The 22495-nt window shown below is 47.9% G+C and overlaps 3 protein-coding genes and 1 long non-coding RNA gene across 5 annotated transcripts; 1 reads left to right on the forward strand and 3 right to left on the reverse strand.

Annotated features, from left to right (window-relative positions):
• Window positions 1–6731: 6731 nt before the first annotated feature.
• Window positions 6732–10896, forward strand: LOC100832510 (pollen receptor-like kinase 5). Its single transcript, XM_024456667.1, has 3 exons — window positions 6732–7732; window positions 9201–10108; window positions 10191–10896. The coding sequence occupies exons 1-3, from the start codon at window positions 7036–7038 to the stop codon at window positions 10635–10637; spliced, it is 2052 nt and encodes a 683-aa protein (XP_024312435.1). The 5' UTR covers window positions 6732–7035; the 3' UTR covers window positions 10638–10896.
• Window positions 8916–10194, reverse strand: LOC112269723. The gene is made up of 2 exons (XR_002961644.1): window positions 9971–10194; window positions 8916–9810 (listed from the first exon to the last, which is right to left on the reverse strand). It is a non-coding gene; the product is annotated as an uncharacterized LOC112269723 (long non-coding RNA).
• LOC100821582 (tRNA pseudouridine synthase A) lies at window positions 10822–14696 on the reverse strand. Of its 2 annotated transcripts, XM_003563307.4 has the most exons (9): window positions 14337–14695; window positions 14134–14251; window positions 13525–13709; window positions 13237–13382; window positions 12888–12979; window positions 12450–12697; window positions 12117–12186; window positions 11360–11422; window positions 10822–11269 (listed from the first exon to the last, which is right to left on the reverse strand). In XM_003563307.4, the coding sequence occupies exons 1-9, from the start codon at window positions 14480–14482 to the stop codon at window positions 11081–11083; spliced, it is 1257 nt and encodes a 418-aa protein (XP_003563355.2). In that variant the 5' UTR covers window positions 14483–14695; the 3' UTR covers window positions 10822–11080. The 2 variants fall into 2 exon arrangements, with proteins under 2 accessions (XP_003563355.2, XP_010240321.1); XM_010242019.3 differs by lacking the exon at window positions 12888–12979 and having other exon boundaries at window positions 13268–13382; window positions 14337–14696.
• Window positions 14697–14953: 257 nt separating this feature from the next.
• Window positions 14954–19921, reverse strand: LOC100822517 (probable serine/threonine-protein kinase PBL17). Its single transcript, XM_003563310.4, has 6 exons — window positions 19443–19921; window positions 17705–18024; window positions 17110–17245; window positions 16570–16706; window positions 16044–16167; window positions 14954–15900 (listed from the first exon to the last, which is right to left on the reverse strand). The coding sequence occupies exons 1-6, from the start codon at window positions 19489–19491 to the stop codon at window positions 15245–15247; spliced, it is 1422 nt and encodes a 473-aa protein (XP_003563358.1). The 5' UTR covers window positions 19492–19921; the 3' UTR covers window positions 14954–15244.
• Window positions 19922–22495: the final 2574 nt, after the last annotated feature.

A 22495-nucleotide genomic window follows, 5' to 3' on the forward strand; every position in this document is an offset into this window, starting at 1 on the left:
CAAACCGTGCAAACGGCGGGAGGATCTTCGGCCACCACCACCTGCTCGGGATACCTGCAAGGAGCGTCAGTGGCGACATAGACCTCGTGCGTACCAAAGTTGATGAAGCGGCCTGCGCAGGGAAGTGGCGCGTTGTTGAAGCAGCCTGCGTTGTTGTCAATGAAGCCCAGTGTAACATCCATTTTAAAACTCTTCATATGCATTACATATCATAAGCATCATGTCACTCTGCATTAAACCACATTTGAAAACTAAAAAAATTTGCCCACAAAACCCTTTTGCAAAAATGCTTTTATTTGATTTTGGGCATTGATCTTGCTTTTGAGTATTTGCATTTTACCTATTAGGGTATTGTGGTAAAAAGGGATTTAGTGCATATATAAAGCTATCCCATAAATTGGCTTTTGAAATTATTTTGAAAAGTTTCCTATTTAGAAGCTTCCAGTACAACCACAATGCTATATGGGCTCTAGCGAGACAAGAGTAAGTTGTATGAACCTCCGTCCGATTTTCCCGGTCGCGCCCGAGTCCACGACGCCCACGACTCCACTCCGAGTTCCGCTCGCCCATGACCTCAATCTTCAAAAGTGTGCGCGTCACTCCGAAGCTCTTCCTTTTCTCCTCCAATTCCCCCAAACCGCTCGTCCAATTTCGCCTCGGTTTCAATTTAATTGCTCGCCGGAGTTGCTCTCGGCCGCCGCCGTTTTCCGCGTTTCGCCGCCGTTCCGGTGAGTCTCCGCCCGTCTTCTTCCCCGCCTCCGGCCGCCTGCGCTGCCCCGAGCCGCCCGCGCTCCGCCCCGCCTACGCCGCCCGCGAGCCCGCGCGCCGCCGCCCCAACTCGCACCGCCGCCCGCGCGCGCCGCCACAGCCGCTCGCCCGCGCCGCCTCCGCTGCCCCGCCTGCCCAGTACAACCACAATGCTATATGGGCTTTAGCGAGACAAGAGTAAGTTGTATGAACCTAGACCCGAGGAATTGTACTGAGGTAGCCGTGTAGGGGGAGCGTGATTCTCTCGTGGTTTAGGGAATTACCTCTGAAAATCTCGCAATCGATGCCGTTGCTACTCTACCCTGAAGACAAAAAGGGATTAACACGTCGGTTTCTTGTGGGGAATGTGTACAAACTCTCGAGAGCGTCAAAACTAAGTACTTAGCCGTGTCCCCGGCAACGGACAAATTGAGCAACTAGATGTGGAGCTGTAAGGAAAGTCTCACTCATTCCAATTTCTTAAATAAAATGAATGGTTGAACAGGGTAGGAGCACTTGATGAATCCACTTCAATGTGCTCTAAGATAATAGGAGCATGGGTGTGTCTACCCCGTGTCCAATAGTGATAAAATTCTATTTGATTAAGAGATAGGATTTAATAACCAAGCTTTTGTGCAAATAGCCTTGAACCCCTCTTTGCCACATTATGCATATACTTGGTAGGCTCTGATATAACTCCTAGTGAATCTTGCCAATACATTCGATGTATTGACCCTAGTAGCTGCATCGTTTAATGATGCAGGAAGCTCCGACGACGAGTAAGATGTACGTTCTGCATGTTTGGGTTACGGGCTTACATTCCAACACGCTCTCACCGTGGTGTTGATGTGCCCTTGTATCTTTCGCTTTCCGCTGCTAAACAGTTGTTTTATTTCCAGCTAACCTGTGAGGTTATGCGAGTTGTAAGTACCTTTTAAATTCTGGATGATTCGTTGTAATATTGAGACCTTTGTTCTATGATATTACATCTTTAAACTGTGTGTGCTAGTGAGTCGATCCAGGGACTAGCACTAAAGCACAGAGATCGAACCCGTGTACGGGGGCGGTCGCTTCACCCAAAGTGCCGAATCTCTGGACCAAACCGGAGACGACGCGCTCTCCGGTGATGAGGAAGCTTCCCGTCCGGATGAAAACTCCAGCCAGCGCTAATGCTGGCCCCACGGTGGGCGCCAACTGTCGTGGTGGTGTCACGGCAGATGCCATAGGATGGCTTGAGATGGGGCCGATGGACGAAGGAGGAACCGGAGGAGGGAAGGCGCGATGTAAACCACGCACAGAGTAAGAACACACGGTGTTTACCCAGGTTCGGAGCCCTCTTGACGAGGTAAAGCTCCTACTCCTGCTTTGTTGTATTATCCAAGATATCATGGTGCTCCTTGAGTTGTTTCTTGAGGAGGAAGAAGGAGAAGGAGAACTCCCAAATGGCTAAGTGAGGAACCCCTCTCACAGGAGGGGTGGAGCTTCTATTTATAGGTCAAAGATGTCACACTGACATGTGGACCAAAAGCAAATCCTAGCTACCACCGGGCCTGCCGGGTACGCTCCATGGTCCCCTCCGGATTGTCCGGGAGGAGACAATGCAGCTTTATGCTTTTCTTATCGCCAGGCGGCGCGCACTGTAGCCAGGCCCTGGCCTTCGTCATCTGTCCTTCTACGGCGCGTCACTATGCAGTCGCTCGGCACAGCGACGTGAGCAACGACTGTTTTTCCGTCATAAAGGGGGCGCTGCTTTACTTTGCGCCATGTGACCAGAATAGGACTGTTGGCGCATCCCGATGTTAACCGAGATCAGATAGTTCGGGCTTATCCTGCAATCATATAAGACAAGATAGATATGCCGGCACAATTTTGGTATGCCGGCTAGTTGTTAAGTCAGCTTAAAGATGCCAGCTTACTTGCTTATGCCGGCTTGGCTCTTGCTATCCCGGCTAATACGTGTCGTCGTGACCCTACTCGGGGTCATCCCCCCGACAGGCATTGATCTGGTTTCACATTATTAGGGTGAAAATTGGACCAAATTCAAGTTTAGGGTGAAAGTGGTCCCCTATGATACATTTGAAGGTGAAATCTATACTTTCTATTTATTATGACGAAACTTGGCGCTAGGGTCATGCCAAATTTGGAATTCCGACCAGCCGCTTTTATGCCAGCAATCAAGAAAAATAATATATAATGATTTAGTGAAGAGAATATGGAGCATATCCCAATTATCCAAGAAGAGCAGACAGTAGCGATACAAGTGCCGCTGAGGCCGGGCCCATTAGGGCATCACCAATAGTAGGCCGTTACTAATTTTCATCTCATGTCTTCTATGTCCTCTCTGATCTGTCGTCTCTTTTTTTATTTCTCTTCTCTTTCCTAGTGGACCAACGTGCCATCCGAGAATTTGTCCGTTGCTTACCTAGGTGGAGTTTTGCTCTGGAAGAGAATATGGAGCATACTCCAACTTCCCAAGAAGAACGGACGGTAGCGATACAAGTGCTGCCGTGCCGGTGAGGCCGAGCCCATTAGGGCATCCCAATAGTAGCCCGTTACTAATTTTCGTCTCGTGTCTACTCTCTCCTCTCTAATCTTTTATCTCTTTTTTAATTCTCTTCTACTAGTGGACCCACGTGCCATCCGAGGTTGCTTACCTAGGTGGAGTTTCCTCGGGCAGATACTGCTGGCCTGAGCTTCAAACAGTTGGCGGCGATAAATATGGCGGGAACCCCGCAAACAGGCGTGCACCTGCAAGTGTGCAGGAGTTGCTCCCGCAGAACCACTCTAGCTGCAGCGTCCGGAGATCCAACGAGAAGCACGCAATCTCCAGCCACCAAGAGCCTTGCACGGATACGTCCCTGCCTTCCGGCGTACCCTTCAGCAGCAAGTACCCACCGGCCACACCAATGCAGATGTAGTCTTTGTAGCCCAGAGGCAGGTAGATGAACGTCACATCCGTGTCCCACTGGCCGCTGCCTTCGTCACCGTCGTCGTCCCGGAGCACCGCGTACTGGAGATAGGACACCTGGCGTCCTTCGCTGTGCTCGCAATGGAGGGTGAGCATCGCGAGCCGCTGGCTCTGCTCATCCTCTCCGGCAGCGGCCTCCACGATGGCCAGCAGATGCCTGCCGTGTGTCCCTGCGGGAGTTGATGACGGAGAACTCCGGCGTGCTCCTACGTGCGTCGAGCACGAGCAGCTTGTCGAAAGGGTAGATCGTCTAGCAGAAGCGCCCGTGCGCGTAGCTCCGCCGCAGCAGCTGCGGGTGGAACCAGTGCGATTCGCTGCTCACGGCGCTCCAGCCGTCGAACGACATGGCGCGCCATTGTCCTCCGGTGCCGGCTCCGGAGGAGAAGAGGAAGAGGACCAGCTTGTCTGCGCACTCTGCTAGGCTCATCACTCTGAATGGCGGCGGCGATGGATCACTGCAGTCGTCGACGTCCTCGGCGGGGGGAGCGAGGAAAGGTTCGCAGATGTCGAGGGCGTCCGGATCGTGGCCGACCGCCGCGGTGACGTCGTCGGGGATGGCGGGCAGCACGAGGAACCGGCCGCCGCGCAAGGGGTCGCAGACGACGGCGGTGCCGCCCAAGATGCGGAGGTTGTAGCAGCATTCGATCCCCCCGCGGGTGTGGCCGGCGAGGAGGACGCGCCCGTCGAGGGAGTCGAGGAATTGCAAGGGCCCCGGGGCCGGGGCGAGGAGGGACGGTGAGGGGCCGGAGAAGAAGTGCTGGAGGATCGACTCGGCGGCGCCGGCGTCGAGGAACGCGCGGGCGGCGGGGGCGGAGGGGTGCGGCGGCTCGGCGGGGATGAAGGCGCTGGGGGAGACGACGCCGAGGAGCGGCGGCGCGTGGAGGGCGCGGGAGCGGCGGAGGAAGGACGCGTCGGTGATGACGCGGCGGAAGAAGGGGCTGGCGGCGCAGGCCCGCGCGAGGTCGGCGGGGTTGTCGAGGCGGAGGAAGATCTGCCGAAGGAGGTCCTCGGAATCCGCTGCCGGCGGCGGCGGCGCATAGGCTAGGTCGCCGGCGCGGCTTAGGGTTGGCTGCGGGGGCGATGCCATCGATCCTCGATACCACAGGCTCGTATACCTAGTACTAGTACGGAGTACAATACGGTAGATTTTTTTTTGAGAGGATACTATACCGTAGCTCGTGTGTCGAATACGTACAGCTCTTCCGCGTTGCACGGCCCAAGCCCAACAAGACGATAGGTTAGCCACTGTCGAAAAACAAGTGCCTAGGTGCAGCAAGGCCTTCCTCTCAAAAACAAAAACAAAATGCAGCAAGGCCGAGAGTTGCCAGCACTTCCTCGGTTTTGTTTTACATCGATCAGCACTTCCTCGTCAATTGCACGGGTTCATGCAGAGGCAAAATCAATTTAAAGGTTTTTTTCAGATGAAAATTCAATTCAAGGTTAGAGAGGAGACTAGGAGAGACTTTTGTATTCTGGTAAATGGGTAATTTAATTTATTTAACTTTGGGAGAGCAAAAAAAAAGAATCTGTTTTCAGTTTAGCACTTAAGCACGGCCAAGCGCCAACAAAAACACACGCGAGGTCTAAACGAAAAGTTAACATAAAACTAAGGTAGGGTAGTGTTCAAGTTGAAATGGAACGATGAAACTGTTTTTTCTATTTCTAGGAACCAAACGCGGAAATTGTTTCCGAATTAATTTGAAAGGTTTCATTACATTCCACCGTTTTTTTCTTACTAGCAATCAAACACTATCTAAACGTACATCTTAGTTACAGACAGCTCAGAGGGCTGCCAAATCACGATCCAGATCAGGTAAATTAACAAGCAGAATATCCCTCCCTCGAGAAAAGAAAACCATGAAGAATATCCCAGCAGCAGCATAGGCTGCTACGTCCTACGTACGCATATATACTAGCCATAAACACCCTCGTTCTTGTCGTTCTACACTTTTGTTGCTGTTAGCTGGTTGTTCTTTCCGGGTAAATATGTTGATTAGTCTCACGGGTCAACATTACTCACATCGCTTAAATCGTGGGCACTGCTGCCAGTAGTAGTTCTGTAGTTGGCTAGCTGCATCAGACACGCGTACACGTACGTATTAGGAGCAAACGATCTCGTTGTCGCCGCATGCATCTTTGTAAAAGAAATTACCAAACAACTTACATGTCGTACCCCATGATGTCTGGGTTCTGTTTAACTTTGTTTGAGCTCTTTTACCGTACACTAAAATGGATATGGGTGATCCATTTTGTTTAACACAGGGCCTAGATTAACCAATGCATCTTAAATACTTCAATATCGATTTAGCATGTGATAAAATTTAATTAAAAATGGAGTATCAGGAAACAGATGTAAGATCGTAATTTATCAGCAAAAACAGACTGATCTATAGTTTCTCCGAACACAACTAGAGTTGAGTCCTGCCGAAGTTGTGTGTCTTGTGCCTCGACTCACATGTGAAAAGTCTAAATTGTTGCCTTGCGTGTTAGAATCAATGACAACTAATATGAATTAGAAGGATACCTAAAATTTGTGGACAATCTGTTTTTGCCTAAATTGGCTTTAATTGTTTTACATGATAATGAAAACAAAAATAGGAGATTAAATAAGGCAAACGAGTTGAGCTGGTTCTAAGTATGAATGAATTGTTTCGCTGAACCAGCATTTTCTCGTGTAGCAGGAAGGAATTGGAGGCCGAGCTGTCCGGGGAAGTCGGTCGAAAATCGAGTTCTTTTCCACTTGACCCAATGGGGATCTAGCTAGGAGCCGAAAAGAAGCATCCTTCACGTTCGGCATTGCGGATCCAGCAGATAATCAGTGGAGGGCAATGCCACCACTCAATTTTGATAATTTAAGTTACAACCTCTTAAGAACTTTTAAGTGCCTCCTCTCAACTATTCTCCTGGCTCTACCCCTGACATTCGGTGCCAGCCAACACAACTCTCGTGACAACTTACCACTCCTTTTATCTTGTAGTACAACCCATACGATCGATCGAAGAGATCGAGCGACGACGACCACAAGGAAAACGTTGCAGTCTCAGCGACGACTCCCACCCAAAAACTTGCACACCCAAAGATAAAACATGCCACGCCCGCGCTTGCATTTCCTAGCTTCGCGCCTGCAGGCTGCCAGCCTCGGGAGACTTCCTCATTCACGTTCAATCCATCCTCAACCCACGAAGAAACGCCGCCCTATTCTTAGCTCTCCACGCCAACCTCCGGCCGTCGTCCTCCTCCAGCCTCCCAGCATTCCCGCCTTTCTTTAGCCTCCCCCTACCCGCCCTCACGCGCCCATTTGCTCCGTCCCCGGTCGCGCCATGGCCGGCGGCGGGCTCGCCGCCGGGCTCCTCATCCTCCTCCTGGCCACCACAACCCTCACGGCGGAAGCGGCGGCGGCGACGGAGACCGACACGCTGCTCACCTTCCGCAAGGCCCTGGTCGGCCCAACATCGACGGGCCCACCAGCCCCGCTGGACCAATGGACAACGACGCCCGGCCCATGCCTCATCCCGGGGAAACCCTCGACCTGGTTCGCCGTCCGGTGCCACCCATCCACCGCCCGGGTCCTGGGCCTCCGCCTCGAGTACCTGGGCCTCCAAGGCCCGCCGCCCGACCTCACCCCGCTCTCCTCCCTCACCGCCCTCCGCGCGCTCAGCTTCGCCAACAACAACCTCACGGGCGCCTTCCCGTCCTCCGTCTCCGCCCTGCCCGCGCTCAAGATGCTCTACCTCTCACGCAACAGGCTCTCCGGCGCCGTCCCCGACGACGCCTTCGCCCACATGAGGGGCCTCAGGAAGCTCTATCTGAACGATAATGGGTTCACCGGGACGGTGCCGGCGTCGGTGAACACGTCGCCCAAGCTGCTCGCGTTGCAGCTTGCCAGGAATGATTTTGAAGGGCCCTTGCCGGAGATGGACAGGCCTAGGGATCTCCAGACGCTTGATGTCTCGTTTAATGATCTCTCTGGCCCTGTCCCTCAACGGCTCCGGAAGTTCGGCGCCCCCGCGTTCCAAGGTGAGCTTGTTTTGATTGATTTGATTGTTTGCATTTGCATTGCATGCACGCAAGAGCCATGTTGATTTGTGTCTTTTCTTTGCCTGCTGCATGCATGCGACTTTCTCTATAGCTAGGCCCTAGATATGAGATCGTGCGTCAATGTTGATTCATTAGCAGTATATTAGTTTAAGTGATTATCTTTCTTTTTTCAATGAATAATATGTTAATATCAAGCGATATGATCTTGTTGTCGTCTCGTAGTAGTAGACGATGTTTCAGAGGTGAGTACCTAGGAGGTAACGTTTAAATCAGTTAATTAAACGTGTTTATTTTCACATTTTTTTAAATGTTGCGGTTAACACTATGCTGTTAGGTAGGTGCTTGCTTTCCCTTTTTTGCATGTCGCATTTCAAAATCCTTATGATTATAGTATCATTTTTTTAAATGTAAATAACTAAAAGCATCAAGAGTGAAGTTGTGATGTCAAATGACAGCACAGCTTACCCATAAAGCCGCCACTAGTTTCAACCTTGTGACACCACCCAGAGATCGTGAGGCGAAGTAAATTGTGGTTAGGGTAGGGAGTTCAGGGTTAGGGTTTGGGTTGGTGGGACACTGGGACATGAGAAGAATCATTGTCCTCATGGGGGTTAAAGGGATGACAAGCGGGAGCGGCACACTAACAGACCTTTAGAGCCGTGCCATGGTAGCACCACTACCCGCGGCCATCGCAGGCCATGCAACACAGAACTGATGGAGCAGAGGTTGAGGGTGTGCGAGGAGGGGGAGGAAGGTGACAACAATGGTGATCCGAGAAAGAAGAAGATAGGAATTAATCCTTTTAAAAAGTAGAGCTAGTCCTCAAATCGTTTGAAGAAGATAGGCCTCCATGGAAAAAGGAGAGCTAGTCGTTGGATCTATAGATTAAATGGTTGATTTTGGATTCCAAGAACAAACTTGTTTGGCCGGCATAGAATTGAGAATTGGTTCATAAAATTAATTTGAAATTTCATGGAAGCACACCTTTGTGTATCCCCAATTCCTCTCTAAAAGACACCATTCCATTGGATTTGTCTCTCATTCTACAAGTCCACGTGACAAACAAACATGATTTTTGAATTCAAAATTTAAATTCAACCAAATGAAATCATGTCAAAATTTGATTCCATTTCGTTTCCGCCGGACGAAATGAAACCAGGGCTGCAAAACAAACTGTGAGCTGACCTGCACGATTGACCCAAGGATATGCCAGACGCGTCCAACTATACGTGGAATAACAGCATGATTGATTCGTACTTGTACAGCTCTGCATTCGCACAACATGTAGAACGCCCCAAACTGCTAGTATCACGACGTGTAGTACTAAGAACTGGGATTGATTTGATCTTGCTCTCACCCAAAATTCGTTTGCCCCGTAAAGTAATACAAACTGCATCCGCACTAGAATTCTCTCTGCAGCTCACAGATATTGAGAAAAATCTTTCAGGCAACAAAGGTATGTGCGGCCCGCCGCTGGTGGACGCTCCATGCCCACCAGGGCTCGGCGGATCACCGTCATCGTCATCAGGAAGCTTGAAGATCCTGATGATCATCGCCATCGCCGTGGTTGCCCTGGGCGGCCTCCTCGCCATCGTGGGCATAATCATGGCGCTGCTCGCCCGCCGCAACAACGACGACAAGAACGCCGCCACCGAGACGGCCGGAGCCGGCCGTGCCGTGGCGGCCAAGCTGCAGACCACCTCCGAGTCGTCCATCAAGGTCGAGCAGCGCGACATGGAGGAGCACGGCGCGGTGGTGGCCGTCTCGGCGAAGCGCTCGCGGCGCGACGAGAACCCGGCGGGGAAGCTGGTGTTCATCCAGGACGATGAGAGCCGGCGGGTGGTGCGGTTCGAGCTGGAGGACCTGCTCCGGGCCTCGGCGGAGGTGCTCGGGAGCGGCACCTTCGGTGCCTCCTACAAGGCGACGCTCCTGGACGGCACCGCCGTGGTGGTGAAGCGGTTCAAGGAGATGAACGGCGCGGGACGGCGGGCCGACTTCAGCGAGCACATGCGGCGGTTGGGCCGGCTGGCGCACCCGAACCTGCACCCTGTGGTGGCCTACATGTACAAGAAGGAGGAGAAGCTGTTCGTCACGGAGCACGTGGGCAACGGCGGCCTCGCCCAGATCCTCCACGGCGGCGCCAGCGCGACGTCGCTGCGGCTGGACTGGGCGGCCAGGCTCGGCATCGTCAAGGGCGTCGCCCGCGCCCTGGCCTACCTCTACGACGAGCTCCCCATGCTCACTGTGCCCCACGGCCACCTCAAGTCCTCCAACGTCCTCCTCGGCGACGACCTCCAGCCCCTCCTCACGGACTACTCCCTCGTCCCCGTCGTCACCCCGCACCACGCCTCCCAGGTCCATCTCATCTCAAGTAAATTGCCATTGAATTGAAATGAAATGAAAATGAACTGACCCGGTGGGGAATTTCGTCGAACAGGTGATGGTGGCGTACAAGGCGCCGGAGTGCGGGGCGGCGCAGGGGGGCAAAGCGAGCCGGAAGAGCGACGTGTGGAGCCTGGGGATCCTGATCCTGGAGGTGCTGACGGGGAAGTTCCCGGCGAACTACCTGCGGCAAGGGAGGGAAGGGTCGACGGACCTGGCCGGGTGGGTGAACTCGGTGGTGCGGGAGGAGTGGACGGGGGAGGTGTTCGACGCGGAGATGCGCGGGGCCAGGGGCGCCGAGGGGGAGATGGTGAAGCTGCTCAAGGTCGGCCTCTGCTGCTGCGACCAGGACGTGGCCGCCCGGTGGGACGCCAAGGAGGCGCTCGCCCGCATCGAGGAGATCCGGGACAGGGACCCCGGCGGCGGCGGCGACGACAGCAGCACCGCCTCCTCCTACCTCAGCGACGGCGCCGCCGACCCGCATTCGGCGCACTCCACATAAATATACTAGCCGCAGGCAGCGAATGCAAACCGATCGATCTATTCGTTCTGTACGTCTTGGTGTCGCTCGCGCGTGCTGTAATGTACTCCGTAATAACTTGTTAAAAAGAGCCGTTTAGATTATGGTTGGTGTGGAGCGCGTAGGTGTGATTATTATTCGTGTGAGAATAAAGCCGTTTGATCCCTGTATAATTTCTCCTTCTCATTCCATTTAAGCTAAAGTGTTTTTATCTGGGCTTCACAAGAGGGCCCAAAGTTCACATGGGCTACACATCCGAATTTCCAATTGGCGTATGAATAATAGCCGAGAAATGTGAAATTGGTCAGATTGAGCTTACACAAGTGAGACATGCAGGATCCACGGCAAAAAACGGAATGATTTGATCTTCGCTTGTTGAAGAATCATGCATCTTGTGCTTCTCCCCAGCTGGTAGACTACTTCATTTAGTCAACAATGAAGCACTTGTGTTTGTTGAAATCTTCATAGCCAACATCTGCAAGGCAGAGGCCCTCTGCGGGTGCCGGGGGAGCCGTTGCGCGCCTGCAAGTGGCTTCCATCAGGTTCAGCAACACATCGTCTTCAGCGCCAGCAGCAGCCTCCCTTATGGCGGTCGCGACAAGAACCCTAACCATCTGTTTGGTATGATTTAGTTTAGTGGTATCCAGAATTCAGTCAGTGGTTGAGGATAGATTACCAGGACATGTAACAGTTTGTTGTATTACCTTGCGTAGGAACCTGTCCGCGACTAGCTCGATGCACATGACCTTAGTGCCTTCTTTGAAATTCTGCAGAAATGGGAAATTAGAACTGAACATGATATTTTCAGGAGTGATTTGTGCACATATGCAATGAAATGGAGAAGCTTCAGACCCTGGATTTGGTAATCATAAGTCCATACCTATCATGTCAATTTGTTATGTTTCAGACATTATTTAGTTCTCTGGGTTCAGTAAATCAAACCTACAGAGATAGATCCTACAAGATCATATGCTCGCTAAAAAAAAAAAGGTCACATGTTTTGTTACGTGCAGTCAAGTTTTAAGCTTTTGGTTATCAGTATCTTTCTGGACATTGTATCCTAATATTGTAACTTTACTATCTTTACAAATGTGGTACAACTTTGTACTAAATCCCAGACACTTATTATGGATCGGAGGGAGTACAATATAAATTGGTGATCAAAGATATGGTTTGAAGATGTTAATGCCCAATACACTAAGGCTGACTAAGGCCAACTTCTGATATCCAGTAACAAAGCTGAAGTTGCATGTACGAATAACGCGGTAGATTATATGCAGTATGGACTTTACACATCTGGTGTCACAGAAGTGCTAATATTGAAGTATTAAACATCACCCTGATGCAACTAAGTTCAAACTCCAAAGTATATCACAACCAGTGCAAGGCACACAATTCTTTTCCATTTGATAACTGCAATATGTGCACTATTAGAGATAAAATAATATATACTAGCATCACCTCATCAGCAGAATATAGTTTCGAAACTGCAGCTCGAGAATGGAACATAAAACACTCCGTAGCTGGGCCACTGCAAAAACAACAGAGCATAAATTGAATAACTGATGAGTTTATCAAGCTTCAGAGTATGTACAGAAATAAAAATATTCAATCTCATAAAAGAAACACATAATGTCCCCTTCAGATAACAAGCAATAATGAAGGGTGTGTGGCAGACAAATTCATGGTCTCTGGTGAACAACCATATGTGGATTAGGTGATGAAAGATGAGCATGAGGAACCACTTCTGTACTTGAAAATACGAAGCATGCTATGATGGATAATAAAACTTACTCACTCCGTGAAGCTTGTGTATCACGCGCAAATATTTTGTATGATAGCAATTTTCCTTCCAGTTTTCTAATGATTTTGTCAACCTTGGCCACATCAAAACTCCGACACGTTACATTGTATTCAGGATTCTCTAGTATTATAGAGGACAGTTCTTTCCCAGAGATTGGTTCAGCGTCCTGATCAAGAGGAAATATATAAAGGTATTTCCTCCATTTGGCTGAAAAATTAGGATGAAATTGACGCGAGACCTGCAAATTACATCATCGCTTAATATTCAGCATAACATCATCTATGGTGCAGGTCTTGGCATTCTTCCAGCCAGAAATATAAATCCCATTCCAGAAAATAATGTTTTAGACAAAAATACTCAATACTGAATACAGCCACCAACATGCATATTACTTGCAATGATATACTCAAAAGGAAGGAAAAAAATACCTCTGACACAAACAAAGATTTAAGTTTATCTGGTGCAGCCTCATTAATTGTGTCTTTTATATCGCTAGGCTTTACATCATTTCTCCATGTATCTAAGGCAATTAACAGTAACGATATCATGTCAGTTATCGGAAGTGATGGACCAAGAACACTGATGTATGTCGTCATGCCACTGAAATAAATTTTCAGATAAGCACACAAAGGACACATTAATTAATTAATGCAAACAAAGTTCTGTCAGATCCAGTGATGAAATACATGATATGCACCATAAAAAGTTTATAAACGTGATTAAATTTGACGAAGGCAACACAGAAAGCAACAATATGTGTTCTCAACTGCAACTAACAAAATGAGCAGACTTGCTGAAGAGCAGTCACCCCTTTATCAGTGCGCCCAGCAACAGTGGCACACCCCTCTATTGGCAGAGATCTTTCTTGAAGTTGTTTAGCTTTTCTCTCATCAACAAATTGTCCCAAATGTTTTTCCACTAACCTGGAAACAACACAGAACATATTGCATAAGCATCAGTTTTTTTATTCTGTCTTGAAATGCAAAGAGAATGAAGAGAAAAGTCTGAAGAGAACTACAAAACAAACTCATAGAAATGAGATTACTCCATTGCTATTATTCTTACCCTTGAACAGTGTTGAGATCAGGCTGCTTCTGCCAACCATCAAACGACCCCCCATGATATGAAAGAACAATTTTAAAGTTTAATCTTTCCCATCTGCCTCCCCGGGCTTTGGAGGATGCAACTGCCATCTGTTTCTCAGATGATGTTTCAAAATCCTCTCCATCAGTACCACTGATATGATCTTTCTGCAGAAGGAAACAATATAAAATGCATAAGAATATGACCTATTCCGAGAAAATTTGAAACCTATCCTATGCATTAACACAAATGATCCTGGTGTTCCTAGTTAGAACCACACCCATGGCTCTTGCCACTTCTGCATTAGCCATGCACATGGCAGGTCAATGCATTAGCCATAGAAGGTTAACGCAGAACACACTGGTGTTTGGCCAAGTGATCGATCTTGGAATTCTTTCTGGCCTTCTGGGTGAGATTCAGTTTACAATTTCATACAAAATAACCACTACATTAGTTAGGGAAAGAATCAGCATCTGTCACAGGACAAAGTCATGTCACTGGCATGAACACCTCTTCAGCCATCCAATCAATGGAACCATAATAAAAATCACATAAAAAATCTAGTGGCACTGCTTATAGATATCTACTAACCTCATCTTTCCTGAACATCTCGGCGAGCCCCGCCGTCCCGGCGCCGGTGCGGACGAGCATGGCGTAGAAGTCGACCACCCTGCTCCAAGGCCGCGCGTGCATGTACTCATAGCTCTCCCTGCCCAGTCAGAACAGTTACCAATCAAGCCCCCGGCTCTATTGAACGCTAGAACAAGTGAGGTAAGGAGGAAAGGGCGGTTTACTTGGCTGTCCACCGGAGGTGGCGGCACGCGTCCGTGTGGTTGTACTGCGGGTACTCGTCCCTCTCCGCCGCTGTGGAAACCGATAGGGCCGAGGGGGGCTTCGCCTTCGCCGCCGTTGCCATGAGGGGCCGGAACTTCGCGAGCATGTACGGGCGCCGGCGGCGGAGGGAGAGCTGGGCAGGTGGATTTGGGGATTAGGGCATTTGTGGCCGGGCCCTAAGGCACTGTGGCGGCGGCGGGTGGTGCTTGCGGGGGCGGTGTGCGGGTGATGAGGAGGGGGAGAGAGAGAAGATTGCTCCGATGATCTCACTGTTCTCCCGATCTGAAACTCAAAAATTTCTTTGCCAAGCAAACAAGAATGGGGGATACTCCAGTTTGTACTTTGTAGCCTTATTCGAATTCATATTTAAATTGAATTGAGCTCTTTCACCAAGACAATTTAACTCAGTCATCTGAGCAGATCCTCGAACATCTAATTCGGATTATAATTTTAGAACTAGAGTAGCAATTTCGAATCTGCTATTCATATTTGGGTACTTTAGCACAAGTGCAAAGTAAACAACACGTGAACTGTTCATGTTGAAAGGAGAACTGTCATATATCTATGGAAAACAAACTCAACACACCGGACAAATTTTCTCCATTTCCATTGATTTTTGGTGTGGATCTTTCCCAGAGAACTGTTTGGAGTTTACAGCATGAACACCAACATTACATGCTTCCCGCGATGCTCATCTACATACAATTTGCTAACCGGAAGAAACAAGAAACCCTAGCATGGTAGTTCCGCCATCAGAAAGAAGAAGAATGCAACACCAGCTGACTGATCTCGACGACAAGATGGAATGGCAATGCCGAACACGGGGTAAGGAAGACTCGATTTATCGTCAAAAACTGTTTGGTGTTACTTATATCTTGTATAGATCCTCATCTGGAGGAGGATCCCTCATACTCCCGGTTCGGGAAGGGGATGCAAGGGCCTCTAGCCCCGGCTGCAGTCCATCGGAGTCAGGCGAAGGGATGTACATCTTGCACTCCAAAGAGGGCTCGCTCTTGCTCCTGCCGTTTGCTGGCCGTGTTCTCCTGCTCTGAGGCACTGGCTTTCCATTCGCTGGTACCACAGCCACGGCTTCAGTCTTCGCTGTTGGTTCCTGCTTCACCTTCTCTGCCTCGACATGCTCAACAGGTTCCTTTGGGACCTCGTAGAGCGTCACAGCACCGGTCATACAGTTCTGCAAGAGTATGTCCTGGCATTCGGGCATGCTATGAACCGCCTCAAAGGTTTCAACAACCTGGCTCATAGTAGGCCGCCCTTTAGGGTTCTGGCTCAAGCATCGGTATGCCAGGCTGGCCACCTCAATGGCAGCCTTGGTGGAGTACTGGCCTTCCATTCTTGGATCAATGATCCTAAACAGCTTCCGATTGTGGACCAGGAGGGGGCGTGCCCACTCAACTAGATTATGCTCACGGCTGGGCCGGCTCTTGTCCACGGCCCTCCTCCCAATAATCATCTCGAGAAGCACAACACCAAAGCCATAAACATCGCTCCGTGCTGTCAAATGGCCTGTAACAAATCAATGGGTCCAATTAACATGCGCAAACTTGACAATACAGTGTATATTCATACTTGAATCTACATATATATTCAATAAATTTCCTTCTAGGAGAGGATGGCGTTTCTAACAGTAGCGGGAATCCTTCGCTCACCAGTCATGACATATTCAGGAGCTGCATAGCCGTAAGTTCCCATGACCCGAGTTGAGACATGGGTTTGGTCCCCACTGGGTCCAGTTCTTGCCAGGCCAAAGTCTGAAAGCTTAGCATTATAATCCTGCAAGGGTAATGCACTGTGAGACTGGGACACTATCAAGGTATACTCAGCACATGGCAACATGTTATGAAGTGCCTTCTATTTCTACAGGATGAATGAGGATACTAGTAAGGAGACGTCTTCTACTACTAAATGGTGGTGCCATGCTACAGACAGAAGCATTGTGGAGTGAGAAAGGGCAAAATATGAATTCATCGTGTGGTTCATTTGGCATAATGCAAGGTACCTCTGGATGTTAACATTGACAAGTCTTTATAAATAGGTAAAATACATCAGAATATAATCACAGCATGGGTTTATATTTTGCCAAAACACACTCAGTCGCAGATGCAAAAAGCTTGATACGGCAATGGGCTTAGAACAACGATATCAAAGCATCTCAATGATAAGTGAAATACGAACCGCATCTAACAAGATGTTTGACGTCTTGAAATCCCTATATATGATGGACCTCTCGGCTCCGTGAAGGTACTCAAGCCCCCTTGCTGCACCGAGTGCAATCTTCATGCGAGTTGACCATGGCATATTAAGACAAACTCCTATTATTTACAAGCAGGAAGATTAAATCAATTAAATCTGTCCTTTAAATGGAACATATACATATGAATAATCTTAACCCCAAAAAAATGTACAAAATCTTCTCGAGCAGATTACACTATGATATCATAGTGTCATAGAACCAACTGAACAACTCAGATCACATATATAGTAGTCACCTGACTGACTTGACAAATACAGTAGATAAATTCAAGAGCTGCTTGGATGTAGACGCTACATTGTCAATCAAGGTTTTAAAATGTTGGTTGCACTTATCCTAAAACAGAATCTAGTTCACACGTAAGATTTAATTGCATAGGTCAATGGGCACAGGTTATGCTGCCACGATGACTGTTAAAGAGGGAGGGAGTGGAGTTTGTCAAGTTGGGAAGAGTTAGAGCTTACGGCGAAAAAGGTGCTTTTCAAGGCTGCCACAAGCCATGTACTCATATACGAGTAATCTGTGCGAACCCTCACAGCAATAGCCAATTAGTTCAACTAGATTTGGATGACTAAGTTGGCCAAGATAGTTGACTTCTGCCTGCAAACACAAGCAGAAAACCATTAGCAGTCCTCCAATAATGACAGATGAACCATGTTATAGTCGTGGATCCACCTACGACTGACCATAACAGTATGCTCTTTTTTGAACTATTAATATGAATAGAACAACAAACTTTCATCTAGTGTTAATGTTATGTTCAAGTTAATTCTTAAAAAATAATGACAGCAAAAGATGCTTGGAACAAAGGTATTCCTCCAATCCTAAATTCTTGTCATGGTTTTAGTACAAATTTGAACTGAAACCACAACAAGAATTTAGGATCAGAGGGAGTAATGAACATCTGCTCTGATCACTTCATTCAATCTTAAAAATCCAATCAGTTAGGAAAGGTTCAAGGAGACATCACATAATATAGAAATTAACGACACCTATTCTTAATGTATATGAGCTATCAAGGTTCAGGGAAATGATAGGATAGGAAGCAACAGGACTTACCAACCATTCCTTGTCTCCCTGAAAGCCCTCTGGGTTCAGTTCTTTCACAGCAACTTGCGTGGATGGAAAACCCACTCTAACATTTTCATCAATTACGCCTTTGTAAACAACTCCAAACCCACCCTCTCCAAGAATTTGGTCAGGCCGAAAGTTCTTCGTGGCTGCTCGCAGTTCGTTGTATGTGAAAATATTAACATTTCCATATCCTTCAGTTTGCAGGTCCTCCACATCTTTTGGAGGTGCAAGAACACTTGATATGGCTTTAGAATCAGATTTGCACTTCCTCAACCCATCTGGTCCACCAGCTTCAGCTGAAGTGCCTGTTATTGTATTCTGTACTGTCAGAACTCAGAAGCATAACTTGAGTGCACCAACACGAAAAGTAAGGACATGCCAATGTAACTCAAAGGGGCAAGGAATGAAGGAATGCCAAACTGGCTCTACTAAAGGCCAGTGACCTAAAAGGGACAAGGAATGCACCGTTTGATGGCAGTAAAGAATCAAAGATAATGCACAAACCATTTTATTGGAAGCCCAAATTAGCTCTACCGCAATCTTTTTAAATCAATCCTCACCAGATTGTTCTATTTTATGAGCAAGCCTGCAGAATTTTTTTCCATGGAAGATAAAAATTCTCCAGTCTCCAAATTCACCTAGCAGGTCATGAACGTGGAGTTAAGGAACTATGCTAGGGACAAGGATGGGCCGCTGTTTGTCTTCAGAAACATTCTAATAATAGTTCTGAAGGATCATTTGTTGCCGCATGTCCACATCTGAAGGGTAGCATATGCCCCCCATTTTTTCTGGATGGAACAGTTTCCACACAAAGTCTCAAATACTAGCATTAAATCTCTCAATTTATCTAACTCCTGATTACCTAGGAGATGAATTTGTACCTTCATGTTACCACTACTATACAATTTAATAGCGCTCCTTTCTACTCGCGCTGAAGCCTGTTTGCAATTGCACCTGGAATTATATGATTCTTCAAACTTCCTTTCTGTTAGTATGCCAATCTACCCAACCAAGCTTCCCTGTACAAACTTGAGTTTTCTACACCAAAACCTGAGCTAAACATAGAGCAGCAACTTTGTGACCCTCAGGGTACCCTTTGACCCTCCTTAGTTCAACCAAATGAACTAAAGTTTTAAAATGACACAATTTTTTGAAAAACTAGTTCATTTGTTTGAACTAAGGAGGGTCAAAGGGTAGCCTGAGGGTCACCATGTTGCACCTCTGGCTAAACAGGGTCTATTCTACGACGGACTACTGCCACTACATAGGCAACCCATCAGCATATCACCATATCATGTCCTCCACGGGCCATCCAAGACCCAAACATTGACATGCAGACTTAGTTTAGAAGCCACAAATATAGGACTTGTGTCCAATGAGAACCGAAATTCTAGCGCTCGATATAGGGCGGCATTTCCCGTCGCCCGCAACAGCAGCTCACAAGCACAAGGTTAGCATCGCCAACTCTCAACAAGCCTTGCTACTACGACATGATTAATCCCAGAAAACAAATGGTCTTGCAAGCAAACAAGAACCTAAGCATTTCACCGAACCAAAACAATCCCCAAATCCATGCTCGCTCTTAAACTGAAATTGCGCGAAAACCCAGGCACCGATGCACACTAATCCAACATAAACAGAACCGTACACCCGCAAGAAGCAAACTCTTAAAACTAAACGGGCGACAGATTAAGGCATGTGCAAATCCAAGAAAGATACGGACCTGTCCTGCTCTGGAGCCGTTGCTCCTCCAGCGAGAAGCATCCCCCCATGGGAGCCCCCAAGATCGCGGCTTCCCCTCCAACACAACCCTACTCCCGCCTCCACATCGCCCGCCTCCGGCCAGATCCACGCCCCCCACAACCCGGGCACCCTCCACCAGCAGCCGTAGAGTTCCCGCCGTAATTGCGCCGCTGCCAACCGCGCGCGCTCCGACCGCCGGAGCCGAGGAGGATTCGGCGCGCCACCAACCCGAAAACGACGCCGAAACTTCCGGTGCGGCCCTTTTCTACTGCAACTCCCGGTCCCGGGGCTCTTCCGCTTTCCGTCTTCTCGGGGCGCGTTGAGGGGGAAAGAGAGGCGCCGGATTAGCTGTGCCAGAGAGAGAGGGTAGCTAGCGGCAGCGAAAGGAAGCTGCTTTGGGAATTAAATAAACGCCGCTGCAGCAGCGAACCACACGGCGGAGAGGAGCAATTGGGGGCTCCGCTCGAGCTTTTCTTTTCTGTTATAAGTCGTTGCTTTGTGGTTGGGGGCTTAGGGATTATGATTAGCAAGCATGATTAGGCAGGGGATAGTGACAGTGGACTGGTCAATTTTGATGCTAAGTGGAAGTGGACTCTCTTAACAAAATCGGTACGGAGTAATATTTTTGTTAAGCAAGGAGGTCCGAGGTAGGGATGTCAAAAAAAATCGATGTTCAAGGTAGCTATCCGTATTCACGTCGAAGAGTAAATACTATGATTCGGTTGCAAAATATGGTACTTTTTTCGATCCGTAAAAAGTATCATCGAAGTATGTATTTTGTTTGGTTAAAGAAAGAGAGTACAAATCTTTTGGAATTTCTGCAAAATATGTACTCCTCCGTCCAACAAAAGATGTCTCAAATTTGTCAAAATTTGGATGTATCTAAACATGACTTAGTATATAGATGCATTTAAATTTGATCAAAACTGAGACAACCTTTGTTGAACGGAATAAGTATGTTTTTTATTGGTTAAGACAGAGACTACATTATTTTGAAATGATAAAATGATTTAGCACAACAACATGCTTAAATATGAAGTTGGCCATAGAAAAGCCACGCTTAATGAAAACAATGGTGGAGGCCAGCGGTTTGGCTGTTCAGTAACTCGGTTGCAAAACAGTTTTCAGAAGCATTTGTCATGTACTCCTTCCGTTCCGTCCCGTATTACATTATCTAGACTTTTTTAAGGTATACTACGTTTGTTGATTTTTCTTCGGTATTTTCCGTTGCATACATACGAGGCTATGCATGCTTTACCTTTTCGGTTGGGCTATACTTGTCGGATATCAGACTCAACAACCAAATGCACTTTCACACTCGCTCATCGTCTAATTCTTTTTTATTTTTGGGGAATAGTCGTCTTCCCCAACAACGCTAAAGCATCTCATAACTTATCTAACAATTCTGCAAAACCTTTAAAAGTAATTCATATTCCCGGTATAAACGAGAAGAATAAAATGCCTAGCCTAAACAAGTATGGACACCTATTGAGAAAATCCTAGGCACGCTACTAACTCCAATTAATGGACGACGCATTGAACAACAATGAAAACATAAAAGGCTTGCCTCCCGGTACATGGGGTTCTGAGAGCAATTATGAATAAATGGAGAAGAGAAAGAGACATGCGGGGTAACTCGTGCGACACGACGTCGGTTTTAGGCTGGTCATAACGGTGAGTAATTTAAAGTAGTAACATATGTCATGCATAGTGTCATTTATTAGGTTATAAACTCATCTTGCCTTGGTTATTGTGATGTTATGGTAAATATTTAGTTACCACCCCACTCTTTTTTTTTCATTTAATACAAAGTCATGTCACCAAAATGACCGGTTGGCATTTTATGTCAAAACCTAAGTTACTTCCACTACGTCTAGCCTTGCTGTTTTAAGGTTGTCGGTTTAACCCACCGATCAATAGTGTCAAAACAAGAGGGGGTAGTAAGTGCGGTAAGCGCACGGGAGCATGCCTGCCCCGGCCTTAATTCCAGGTGCTCTGAGCACTAATAACCAATCAATCAGCACGACACGAACCCACGGATACCCGTCCACCAGATTAGCAGAATCCGCTATTGCAAAACCATTTTTCTTAGGACAAAGTAGCTCGCGAGGGGCAGTTGAGGACGCGGTCGGTCGGTCCCGGTCCAAATATAAATCAGAGAATTGCGACGGGCGCGACTAATTAATTTGTTGTTAATTAGCAACCAACGTGCATGATATATTGATGGATACGCATGAGGGGTTACTTATATATGTGTGTGTGTACGTGCTAAATGTGAACTCACCGAAAAAATCAGGTAGCACATGGCGAGGAAGATAGGCCGGTCGAGTGCGCGCGTCTTTTTTTGTTTTCGAAGCTTCCAAAACCATGATTAGCTATCTACTGCTCCCCTTCGTTTAGAAATACAGTGGAAGACCTCCTTTCAAAAAGAAATACTAGAAGACCTAATGTTAACTCTAAATACTGAAAAAAATTACAAAGGCTACTCCACTTTGCATTTGGACTGAAATTCGATCATTACCCCTGCTGCCGCACCCAGCACAAGAAATTAACTAAATTGCTCTTTGTTTCCAGAGAAAATCTCACCCTTCAGTTGAGAAACAAAAAAAAACTAACCACCATACGTTCTTCGTGAGGATTTTTCCTTATTTCTGCAGTACTCCGTAGTAGCTTGCTTGTTTTATCTGGTCAAACACGCTCATGCACGCAGTGGAAACATGTGAAGATTAATAAGCTAGACGTGGTGGACGGGGGCACCGATCGGTGTGGGTCGGCCACCATCTTAATTTGACTCGTGGGGACTGAGCTTCGCTGGCCCGAGCCGAGGACGACCGCCGAGAAAAGAAATGAAGCGAAATACAGTGGTGCTGCTATTTCCGGCGTGTGTCAGTCAGTCCAGTCAGTGCCAATTCTCAGCAGTAGTAGCGCGTGTGTAGCGCAAGTCCAGGCAGACGCGGTTTCCCCCCCTTTTTCTTCCCAATCTGCGGCGCCCGGGATGGAGATTGGAATGGATATTCTTTTGCCTTTCCGGTG

This window comes from Brachypodium distachyon, chromosome 1 (assembly GCF_000005505.3).
Source record: "Brachypodium distachyon strain Bd21 chromosome 1, Brachypodium_distachyon_v3.0, whole genome shotgun sequence".
Classification (NCBI taxonomy): Eukaryota; Viridiplantae; Streptophyta; class Magnoliopsida; order Poales; family Poaceae; genus Brachypodium; species Brachypodium distachyon.